Raw genomic sequence first — 12,113 nt, forward strand, 5'->3', positions numbered from 1 at the left:
CCAAACTTCTCAGATGATGCTAAATGGCATGCTAAACCCCCCAAATCATCAGTGGTAAAAAATGTGTAAATCGAGATACTTTAAACATGGAGATTTCTTCATAAGAGAAAATGCAAGCTAATTTTAATGTCTCTGTAAGATGAGCAAGAGATTAATACTCTAGTCATTTGACTCCCCAGCCCTTTATTACACATTTTTAAAGAGTAACTAAAATAAAACATTTTGATGGATGGTTACTGCTATCTTAGTCATATAGTTCTAGAAATAAGGGTTAGCTGAATGTTTAAAAATGGCTAAAGAAGAAAGGACAAGAAAGGAAATAACTAGCTTTATACAAAGACTATGAATTGCTGTGTCCAGTATGTAGTTAGATTAGAAGTAACAAGATTTTCTGTATTTTGTTGAACTGTTGGTTATAATGGCTCAGTGGACTGCTACCATTTTGTTAAGTGTCAGCAGGTTTTTTGGTAGAGCTAGGTAATAAGGGTATGAATCAAAGATTCGTAACATCACGGGTATTAACAAGAATTCTTGTAGAAGCTTCCTAAATCTTGTTGCTGACCCACCCCATTAAAAAGATGTTTCTTGAAGACAAAATACAATGCCTTGGGAGCAAAAGGACAGGTCAAAAGTATGACTAGGAAGTGTCCTTTGTCCTGTCTCTGTAGGTAAATATGACTGGACCAACAATATTCACAAGTGTGGGTAGACAACTAAAGGTCAGGCCAGGTCTTGCTCTTCCTTAGCTCCTTGTGCCCTACAGGATATGGGATGTTGTGAGGTTAACTTAAAGCTCATTGGATCCCATTTCTTCCTTTTCTTCCTCAAACAGTGTCTTCCCTAGGTTTTAGAAATAATTTTCTCATCCCTTTCTTTTGCCATCCTCCCTCTCTGTTTCTGTCCATCTGATCAGTTGTAGACAGTGAGTTCCTTTTCCGTCATCCTGATGGGGAATGGGAAAAGATCCCCTCCGCAGACACTCATCTGCAAAGCAGCAAACTCCGCATCCTGCTAGGCTTTACTTTTTTCCTTTCTTGCAGCATTGTGAAGGTACAGTGACATACTAAAGAACAGGATTTGGAAGCCAGTTGAGGGATAAAAAGAACATTTAATTTCTTGAAAAAAAAATTTGCCCACTGCAAGCATACTTTAGAAAGGGTCAGCTTCCATAAGTAAATGACAGCCAGGTCTTTTCTGATGAGTCTCATGCCTGTCAGAAGGGGAGACCTGAACTGTCAGCAAATCAGTATCCCCCTTCGGCTAGAGATAAGAAGATGCAGAATAGATATCACATGCCGTAGGAGAAGGAGACCAACGTGCTCTGGATTACTGTCTACTAGACAGGAAACTTTCATGTTGTCAGTCTGTGAAGTCTAAATGTTTGGTAATCAAGATAAAATGGGCATATACTGCCCGGACCAATTGTACCTTAATAAAACTGTAGCTTACTGTTTAAAGTCTACTTCAGTATGTTATCTTCCATCCACTAAGGAAACAAGTAAGGGACATACCTTGTCTTCTTGATTACGGAAATAATACAGAATTTTTCCAACTAGGGTACACCAAACTCTTTTGGAATATCCATGTTTCACCTGAAATTACAGAACATTAGCAACAAGCACAGCCAGAGAAATACAGACTACATTTCACCATCTCTGTACTTTGGTGATATTGAGAATAAATGCCTTGGCTCAAATTTCTTTCCACATTACTAGACAAATAATTAAAACCGCATAAGAATTCAAAGCATTAGATGCTAAAGCCTAGTAACACCGGTGTGAATTTTTCATTTGGCTTTGGATCAGGCCTTCCTCAGGAAGCTAAGGAAATAGAACAATTAAAAGAGAAAAATCCCTTTTATACAGTATTCTTATTATCTTGAAATAATCTGTCCCAGTAAGTAATATAGAAAAAGAGAGCACTCTGCTGAAATAGGGCAGGTCAGTTAGCTACTGAAACATGTGCTGAACTAGGATACCATTGAAGTGCAAATGGAGAACTCAACACAGGAACTAATGAATTAAAAAGACAAAAAGAAAAACCAAATCAAATCAAACAACCAGAAGAAAAATACTGCCCAAAGTGGGTAGGTCGGTAGTCCTTCTGGATTGTTCACATTGTAAAGTACTGGGAAAGCAAATACATGTCTGTTTTGCTTGTATTTATTTTATTTTAGGGCCATTTTAATCTAGATAGTATTCTTAAGAAATATGGAATAAAGCAGATGGGGGGAAGAAAAGTGTTCCTACCTTTGTAAGTAATCCTTTCATGGTTGGCTTGATTTCAGGCTGTATGAAAAGTGGGCTGGCAGCCTGTATTTTAAGAACATTCTGTAGTACTTTGATCCATTCTTCTAAGATGTTGGGAGAATCTGCAGTCAGGTAGTATGTTCGTTTTTCTGTAGTGAGCTATGTAGTAACAGAAGAGTGTTGAGCTTTAAGAAAATTATACATTCCACGCATAAACATATACTACCCAATGTAGTTTCACAATTTTGGGGGGTTTATTTTCCCTGAAATATTTTTCACTAACAAAACATTGCGTGGGCAGGCAGTGCAAACAGACTCTTTCTGAGGCTTCATCTGAAAAGTTCCAGGACAGCAGAGTTGAGAAAACTCAATTTATCGCCCTTCAGACAAACAGCTTCTCTCAACCCTAATGGCTGGCCCCAAGACTGCTCTCTTTATTTGTATCTCGTATGTGACAATCTGACCTTTGTACTAATACAAACAAGACTACATGTAGGCCTTTATTTTATAGTTTCTGTAACTGAAATGATTCTTTGGTTTCAAATAATGGGCACTGATTAATTCCAAATCCACACTTTGACTTCCAGTGCAATAGGGAGTGGAACAAGGATCAGTTTTGGGGTCGGTTTTGGGGATGGAGGGAATAAATACCCGCTGAAACACAGGTGAGAAAAGCAGACACCTGAATTGTTTGTTTTCCATCACCCCTTTCAATGTGGCTAGATGCATTGAGCTCAATTTGACCTTGAGGTTTTCGAATGACATCACTCTGTATGGAAAGAGTGGAAAAAGAGTATTTTAAATCTACCAATAAATAGCAATAAATAATTACAGAACTCATTTAACATTAATCTTGACAAATACTTCCTGGTTAGACATTGAGTACCTTGTATGCCTTTTGAGGAACTGAGTCCTGAATCACTGTCTTAACAGCTCAGACACCAGGAATGCATTTATCTTCCTTCTAGAAGCCCTACATTCTCAGTAAAAACAATCTAATATTAAATAGCAGGTAAGTTAACTGTACTTACTGGAGATTTGTAGTATAGTAATTCGCCTCCTTTAAGCACAAACCACCGTCGTTTCCAGGTCTTTACTTTACCACCCATTTTTAACAGATATCCAGATTTTTCCAAAGGTTCCTGATTATTTAGAAGTTAGATAAAAAGTAGTTAGGTACACATATATACCTATACCCCTCAGAGATATGTATAAATACACACACACACACACATTTTAATGACTTAAAAGCATGCTAAATAATAATTACAGTATTTGATAAGACTTTTAGTCCAATGACAAAGTTCTTACAAGCATCAAGTAAGACAAATGCCATGCACGTGAGATAACTGATTAATATCCCTACTTACAGTTATAGTACATGAAGGAGAGTGATTTGCCCAGAACTATACAAAAAAATGAAGAATATGATGATTCCTGATTTTACTTTCTAATTATTTATATTAAACAAGGAACAAAACGAATACAATGTAGATATTTTTTCCCAACTTCAGGGCCTAACCTACAGACCAGATATAGAGCACTGTAATTCAGAGCTCCACACAGACACGCTTTTAGTGTGTACACCTGTAGAACAGAGTTCACTGTTTTGCTCTGTGAAGAATGCCTAAAATAAGTTATCACCAGGCAGTCAATCCACTCGTATGTTAAGACGCTGACTACTAACACAGGCCATTAAAAAAGTCCCAGAGATAGACCAATACCCCATAAGGGTTCGGTTTGCTTGACCTGTCCTTGCATGTTGCTCTATTTATATTTTCTCTGATGCAGAAAGTTTTCCCTCTATAAGGAAACTATAGAAACGTATTACTGCACATAGATTTCTACTGATGCTTCCAACTCCTTCAGTGGAATGCCCTTCTATTTCCCTGAATATTAAGCTGATTTTAGTATTTCATAGGCAATCTGATACCAGATCTGGTTCCAAGAAAGGAAAATCTTAAGTGCTTTGAATTGTCTTCTGGAGTTGTCTTAACTGTTTCCATTCATTATATAGAAAGCTGAGAATTATCCTCCACTTTCCTTCCATCATTATAGTCTTATATGGCTAACTTATTGTTGGTATGTTTTGCGATTTGTACTCATAAGGCAGTCTGTGAGTCAGCAAGAGTGAATACAGAGATTTGGCAGCAGTCTTTGAACACAAATATACGCACAGCACCACAGATACACTTCTTCACAGAACTTCAGTACTCACATTTTTACCATTATCACTAGATGAGGAAGAGGTCTTAGGAAGTTTCTGCTCTGGCTCTGAATAGTCTGTATCTACTGAATATGCATCTGGAGGAATCGCATAGTCACTTTCTGAGGTCACAGAAGACAGAGACACACCTGTGTTAAAAGAAGAAAGAGGTTTCTTTGTATTTTTTTATTACATTAGAAACAAATGAGATCAGAATATCCATGCAGAAAGAATACCTGAGCAGGACTGGCAGGCAAACACAAGTATCAGCATAAATCAATCAGGAACCAAGCATTTTTTAAAATATCAGCACATTGAACTGCTAGCACAGTGCTAATACCTGAATCCCATTTTCTTCATGATTAAACAGAGTTTAAGTCATTTGTGAATGAAACAACAAATAAATGTCTTCTGTGTATTATCACTTTCTGTTGTATTACTACGGCTTTTTTAAGGAGGTAGTTAGTGCCATGCATCATACTCTTTCTCTGGAAAACAAATACAGGATCTTTAATTAAACGAAGCAACTTTCCCCTTCCTCTTTCTATCATTTGCTTTAGTATCTGGATTTCTCATGCAACTGCTTGTGTACTAAGAAGCTATGCTCAAGATCTGCTATGTGCTGAAGCTGTAGGTGACTGTATTTTGCAATTAGTATGAATTTTTATACTGAGGTTTTCTAAAAATCTGAATTCTAGATTTCAGGGTTTTTTTTAGAGTTTATTAGCTTTAATCCTGAAAAAAAAAATGCACTGTTTTCAATTCCAGTGAATCAGCAATGAAAATTCAAACTCCTCCCTTCTTCATCATAGAAATTATTCTTTTCAAACACGTGAACATGTCTTTTGGTAAGGACTAGTGTTCTACTCTGAAAGGTTACTCTCAAAGATTGAAATGAAGATGCCTTGTTTCCTTTGTTCCATTAATTTCCAAACTCGTTTGCCAATTTTATTAAAAAAACCAAAGCTTTTCTCATTTATTGCTTTGGTAAACCACTTGGGCTTTCACAGTGGATTCTTCTCATGTAGGACATTGAATAACAAATATGCAGCAAGCTAATTATGCGCCTAGTGAAATTTGTGACTGCCTAGATTTTTACATAATGTGATCTCAACAAAGATACATACATATGTGTTTTGTGGTTAAGAAAGGTTTCCATGCATGAAACAATGCAAGGACTATTTTATGAGAAGAAAGCAGAAACAAAAGGAATGGTTCCATTTTACAGACACGGATATAAATTGTAGGTGAAACCAGCTATTAAATTAGCTAATTTATCTTTCCTGTTGTGCAAGCACGTAATATCAGATGCATCTGCAGCCCAGGGACTGGTTTTTGCTCAGCAAGATGGAGTTGCTGGGAAGGAGGAACTGTGGGTCCTTTTCACACTAATGTAGCAAAGCTGTATCTGCACTGCTGGAAGCAGGACCCGATGCCACGTGTGGGTGGCCCTGGAGAACTCCTTGTGGCCCAATGGCTCTATCTACCTGCTCAAGTGTGACTGAGTGGGGCTCCTGCCAACAGGGACTTTAACATGTGTAACAGAGACTAGTGAATGATGTTATTTTGCATTCCTAAAGCCACATGTAATGAAGGATCTTAACACTTGGCCTCACTGGGATCTTAGATTTTAGTCTCCCTTGGTTTACCCAGTGAAGAAACAGTCGCAGGGCTGTAACACTGATACTGTCACCTAATGAGGAAGCATTATGTCTTTCAGTGTTATGAAGCATACTATTTTCATTCTGCAGATGGAAGACACGCAATTACCTACAGCCATGAGATTTGTCTTCCACAAAACAGAACATTACTGGATTCAAGTGTTTTAACTAAATCTTTGCATAGGACCTTGGGACAACCACTGTAAAAATGAGAGAAGTCCTTTATTGCATGAGATGACAGAACTTTTTCACCTGCTTTCTGATCACATGTAACTTTGTTTTCTAAACTTGAATATATGTGGTGGGTTTTGCTGACAGCAATTACTTTTTTCTAGGTTTTTACCTACCTACAGTTAAAGGTCATAGGAAGTCCTTGGCATGACACAGTATAGATAAAATAGAGCTTCTTGATTTAAATGTAGAAGTCACTTTTCCCTCATGACAACAACTAGGCACTAGATTCAGGCCTTAAAAAGACATCTATAATTACAGCAATAAAAAGAAAGCCATGTATAACAGTCCTTTCTCTTGCTTGAATAAAAGACCTAGGCTTTGATAGTTGAGATAAAAGCCTAGATTTAAGATGTCCATACTGTTTAAGGAAGAAAACAGTTTCTAAGAAGATCATGTAAACTGCCTAGCTTTCCAAAATTCCAAGAAGTTACTTGTTCTTATGGCTTTTGCCTACCTCGTTTCATAGCCCGAGGACTACCTGGACCACTTCTGCTTCGAGAATCAGACTCAGAAGTCCTTGAGCTGGACGGAGAGCTGTCTTCTTCCTCAGATCCTGACGACTCATCTGTAAACGGGCTGTTGCTTATTTGAGTTGCTTTCTGCAGAAATTGACACAATATTCTTTGATACCTTGCATAAAGGGTATCAGTCATTTCCTTCATACTGTGGCAGAGCTCTGCTGGCTTCTTAATATTCAAAGCTGTCCTTACTTGGGTTGTGAGTTTTGGCACACAAATATCAACATAAAACTGAATTCCTTCTGCCGTCTCTATCCTCAACCAGCCCCTCACTTTAAAACAGAAAAACCTGAGGTAGCTCAAGGCATGGGTCTTTCCAAATCATAAAAGGCTGACAGAAAACAAACGATGCTGTGATTAGCTGCTGCTAGCTATCTGACTATAAACAGCTTTGGCACTGACACAAAAACATTACTACACACACACATGCGCACACTTTTATTTATTGTATTGAACACCATGTGGCTCTGTTTAATAATTAACAAGCCTCTGGAAAAAAATCAGCAAGGAACCTAAGAAGAACTGACCTGGGCTAGTAACATTTTATAAGCAGCAATAATTTTTTTCCCCAGCTATTTGACATTTCCATTATTTCTGGGGTCCTGTGATCTCTAAACATCATCTTATGACATACTTGGCATGGTAGCATCAAATATGAAACAGCAAGTTCCTGGATGTGAAGTGTAATGGTATTTAAAAATTTCCGTTAAACAGTAATACAGTTACCCCTTTCAAAGTGGTGTAGACAGGAGTAGTCATGCTCTTATATATCAGAGATGTATATAATCCAGATATGGAGTATGAAGTTAATGAAACAGCACCTAAAAAGCAACACATTGTATAAATGACCTTCCCAATTTACCCCTCAATTAACCAAATTCTAATGTAATTTTTTACATTGTATAACTGCTATAAAATACAAACTAACTCCTGAACTGTTTTGGATGTGAGATTTATAGCTATTTGAAATTTACAATGGTTTTAAGGAGTATAAATAAATTGTAGGCATGACCACTAACCTTTTTTAAATGCAAAATATAATCTCTTACCTTGGTACCTGGTATAGAATCTTCAAAGTGAATTGCAAAGAAAACTGGAGTGAACAAAGTACAAATTCAGCACAAAGTCACAAGGCAAGGTAACAGAAGACAATGGAAAGATAAACAATGATCGTCTATGTTTTAAATAGCAGATAACTAAATCTCCATAAAAGTATCTTAGAGGAACATGGGACATTTGATCCTTGTTTATGAATAAGAAGAGAATTTTTGTTCATGAGACAACAAACAGCTAAACTACTTACTTTTGTTAAGAGATTCCATGGTGAAAGCCTCAGACATCCTTAAACCAGATTTGGCTACAGCATAAATTCTACTTTCCTATATACACAGAATGGATTTGATGGTAAGTAACTAAGACAAAACAATTACTTTTCTTCTCCCCATAGCCTCCCAGTCCCATCACAGCCATGAAATGTTTGATAAAATGGTGTCATCAGTAGCAGCTGGGAAATGCACCCTTGTTTTATATGCCATACCCACCACACCCATAGAATCACAGAATCACAGAATGGTAGGGGTTGGAAGGGACCTCTGTAGGTCATCTAGTCCAACCCTACTGCCGAAGCAGGGTCACCTACAGTAGGCTGTAGAGGACCTTGTCCAGGCGGGTCTTGAATATCTCCAGAGAAGGAGACTCCACAACCTCCCTGGGCAGCCTGTTCCAGTGCTCCGTCACCCTCAGAGGGAAGAAATTCTTCCTCATGTTCAGACGGAACTTCCTGTGCTTCCGTTTGTGCCCATTGCCCCTTGTCCTGTCACTGGGCACCACTGAAAAGAGCTTGGCCCTATCCTCCTGACACCCACCCTTCAGATATTTGTAAGTATATATTAAGTCCCCTCGCAGCCTCCTCTTCTTCAGGCTGAACAAGCCCAGCTCCCTCAGCCTCTCCTCGTAGGAGAGATGTTCCAGTCCCCTCACCATCCTTGTAGCCCTCCGCTGGACTCTCTCCAGTAGCTCTTCATCTTTCTTGAACTGGGGAGCCCAGAACTGGACACAGTACTCCAGTTGGGGCCTCACTGGGGCAGTGTAGAGGGGAAGGAGAACCTCCCTCGACCTGCCAGCCACACTCTTCTTAATGCACCCCAGGATCCCATTGGCTTTCTTGGCAGCCAGGGCACACTGCTGGCTCATGGTTAACCTGTCGTCCACCAGGACACCCAGGTCCCTCTCCTCAGAGCTGCTCTCCAGCAGGTCCACCCCAAGCATGTACTGATGCATGGGGTTGTTCCTCCCCAGGTGCAGGACTCTGCATTTGCCTTTGTTGAACCTCATCAGGTTCCTCTCTGCCCAACTTTCCAGCCTGTCCAGGTCACGCTGAATGGCAGCACAGCTTCTGGTGGATCTACCACTCCTCCCAGTTTGGTGTCATCAGCAAACTTGCTGAGGGTACATTCTAACCTTTCATCCAGGTCGTTGATGAGAAGTTAAACAAGGCTGGGCCCAGTACTGACCCCTGAGGGACACCACTAGTTACCGGCCTCCAACTAGACTCAGCGCCACTGACGACAACCCTCCGAGTTCTGCCATTCAGCCAGTTCTCAATCCACTTCACCGACCACTCATCCAGCCCACACTTCCTGAGCTTCCCTAGGAGGATGTTATGGGACACTGTGTTGAAAGCCTTGCTGAAGTCGAGGTAGACAACATCCACGGCTCTCCCTTCGTCTACCCAGCCAGTCATGTCATCATAGAAAGCTATCAGATTGGTCAGGCATGACTTCCCCTTGGTGAATCCATGCTGACTACTCCTGATAACCTTCTTTTCCTCCACTTGCTTCATGATGGCCTCCAGGATAAGCTGCTCCATCACCTTTCCCGCGATGGAGGTGAGGCTGACCGGCCTGTAGTTCCCTGGGTCCTCCTTCTTGCCCTTTTTGAAGATTGGAGTGATGTTGGCCTTTCTCCAGTCCTCGGGCATAATCTGTTTAAACCTTTTGCACGCAATGCTTGCCCTTATAGATAACTTCCTTTTAAAAATACTATTACTGGGGGGGCAAAGAAGCTATAGCGAGATATTTTTAAATGGAAGATTGTATGTTAAGAACAGAGAAATGCCATTATGGAGGCAACTTTTCAACAGTTCTGTGTTCCACAATAAGAAAGTCTATAATGAAAAAAATATGCACTAAAATATATACATAGAACAGCTGTTACATTAATGCACTATTGATCTCTGAATCACTAATAAATCTCTGACTGTGGAACTACAGAATCAGTGAGTCTAGACACAGATAATTTTGTATTTTGGGTAAGAAATATTAATGTCTACTTTAATTACCCGATTAATGGCTTTGAAATTTTACTTGGAAATGTGATCAGTAACTTCCATAGTCTGTAGCTGTCTTCTGTTGACTTAATTGTCTAGACTGTGAGTGGTACAATAGTTACAGCGAAGGCATTGACACCAGCACTCTGAGGTTTTGTTGGTGTTAAGATAAGTAAACAAATGCATTCGCAAGCATTACCTCATTGAATATAGTCTACAGGACATATGTACCTTAGATGTGACATGAAAAAAAAAGTCTTATCTAGAAAAATAGTGACTATGTTTTTCAATGGCAGAAATGCTGTGCTTCAAAGCAAACTTGCTTCTGAGTTTGTCCTCCTAGCTGCAGTTAAGGTACTGTCTTGTCATCAAACATAGAATGAGAAAGGTAGAAGCAACAAAGATCATACAAGAGAAGCATGAAAATGAGTTAGTTTCACCAACAGGAAAAACATCTATCATTACACTTACCCAGGAAGGAAATCGATGTAACGGGGGGGTTGGAGGTTTGTTGCTAGCACCCTTTTTTGTTGTACCACAAAGTTCCTGGGCTTCAGCATTTTGTGCTTCAGTACAGTCATAGGTAAACACTCCTTCATCACATCCAATCTCCATTTTCTCTAAAATATCAGTATCTTCTCCATCCACCAGATCAATGTCTGTTTCCTGAGGTCTCCACGGACGTATCATGCTTATGGCATTTCTATTTCTACCAAACATTCTGTCAGAACTCAGCTGGGGCTGGCTTAGATGTTTCTTTGCTAATGCTGAATTTATACTAAACACATTAGGAGTCCGTAACTTTGGAGGTGGCAAATTTGAGGGAGAATCTGATGGCACTGTGCATTGAGAACCTGCAGAAGCTGCGAGAATTGGGTGTTTGGGTGTCAGAGCAGGGGTTAAAATTGGACTTGGGGTATTTGCCTCACTGGATGAGGATGAATAATCTAACCTTTGAGATTCAAATTTCTTATTCAGTTCATCTGAAGAACTATCTTGGTCTTTCTTTCTACTTGTGAAATCAGAGTTGCACTTTCCACTTGGATTGTTCTGGCCTTTTCTTTGGGAACCTTGCTGCCAAGAGTACAACTTCTTGTGCTGAGTCCTCTGAACACCAAAACTCTCTTCTTCAAATAGAGAACTACTGTCATCAGATGCTGTCAAATACATTTCACTCCCAATTCTGCTGTACCTTGCGTTCTCTTCAGATGTGTGGCTTGAGAGAGTGGATGCACACCTAGATTTCAGTCCTTTGTTCTCTCCTCCATCCTCGTCTGAGCTCCAGTCACTCCCAGTAGTGCAGGAGTTCTTTGACAGGTCGCTGTCTATGTCTTTGGATGAACAGCTCATTCTCACATTTTTGTTCTGCTCTGATCCGGAGGACCTTTGTTGCAATGACTTCTGGCCTGTATTGCCCTCATGTGCAGGACCGTCAAAGGTAGTTTCCAGGATATCCTTCTCTAGAGGAGAAATACAACGGACATGAGAAAACTACTTTAGCAAACTTGACTGCTACAGGATTTTGTCATCACGTCTGTAAATACTAAGTAGGTAGTAATTTCAAATGTGCAAGCACATTTAAGTTTTCTTAATATTGTAAATAATAAAACTTAAGAAAAGTATTATAGATTTTTGATGCAACTGAAGTTGCAATGATGTTTGCCAAAAAAAAACTGTAACAGACATTACTCAAAGTTCTAGCCAAACTAAAAATGGCAACAAATGTAAAGGTGAGCAGAGTGGAGCCCTATTTTAAAGTAAACTAGATATGTATGAAAACAAAAAAAAAAATCCCCAAAATAGAAACCAAAAAAAAGGCTTAAGAGGGCATATAAATTTTTCTGCTTTATTAAATCTAAGGACAATTAAAGTTTAGTAAAAGCTTGTCAGAAAAAATTTACATTAACAGATCAGGTA

General features: G+C 39.3%; 1 protein-coding gene across 6 annotated transcripts in view; it reads right to left on the minus strand.

The window, feature by feature from the left end:
• The window catches only part of PLEKHH2 (pleckstrin homology, MyTH4 and FERM domain containing H2), a 56,241-nt gene that overhangs the window by 19,451 nt on the left and 24,677 nt on the right, over nt 1-12,113 (minus strand). For 4 of the 6 annotated variants that reach the window (XM_075412886.1, XM_075412883.1, XM_075412882.1 and 1 more), the window contains 10 exons: nt 10,668-11,656; nt 8,172-8,247; nt 7,595-7,689; nt 6,805-6,949; nt 4,468-4,604; nt 3,620-3,655; nt 3,281-3,391; nt 2,932-3,018; nt 2,250-2,408; nt 1,512-1,592 (listed from right to left, as the gene is read on the minus strand). In XM_075412886.1, the coding sequence (XP_075269001.1) occupies nt 1,512-1,592; nt 2,250-2,408; nt 2,932-3,018; nt 3,281-3,391; nt 3,620-3,655; nt 4,468-4,604; nt 6,805-6,949; nt 7,595-7,689; nt 8,172-8,247; nt 10,668-11,656 (1,916 nt within the window). The remainder of the gene's footprint in view (nt 1-1,511; nt 1,593-2,249; nt 2,409-2,931; nt 3,019-3,280; nt 3,392-3,619; nt 3,656-4,467; nt 4,605-6,804; nt 6,950-7,594; nt 7,690-8,171; nt 8,248-10,667; nt 11,657-12,113) is intronic. The other 2 variants (XM_075412885.1, XM_075412884.1) reach the window with 1 other exon arrangement.

Source organism: Opisthocomus hoazin, chromosome 2, assembly GCF_030867145.1.
Source record: "Opisthocomus hoazin isolate bOpiHoa1 chromosome 2, bOpiHoa1.hap1, whole genome shotgun sequence".
Taxonomy (NCBI): domain Eukaryota; kingdom Metazoa; phylum Chordata; class Aves; order Opisthocomiformes; family Opisthocomidae; genus Opisthocomus; species Opisthocomus hoazin.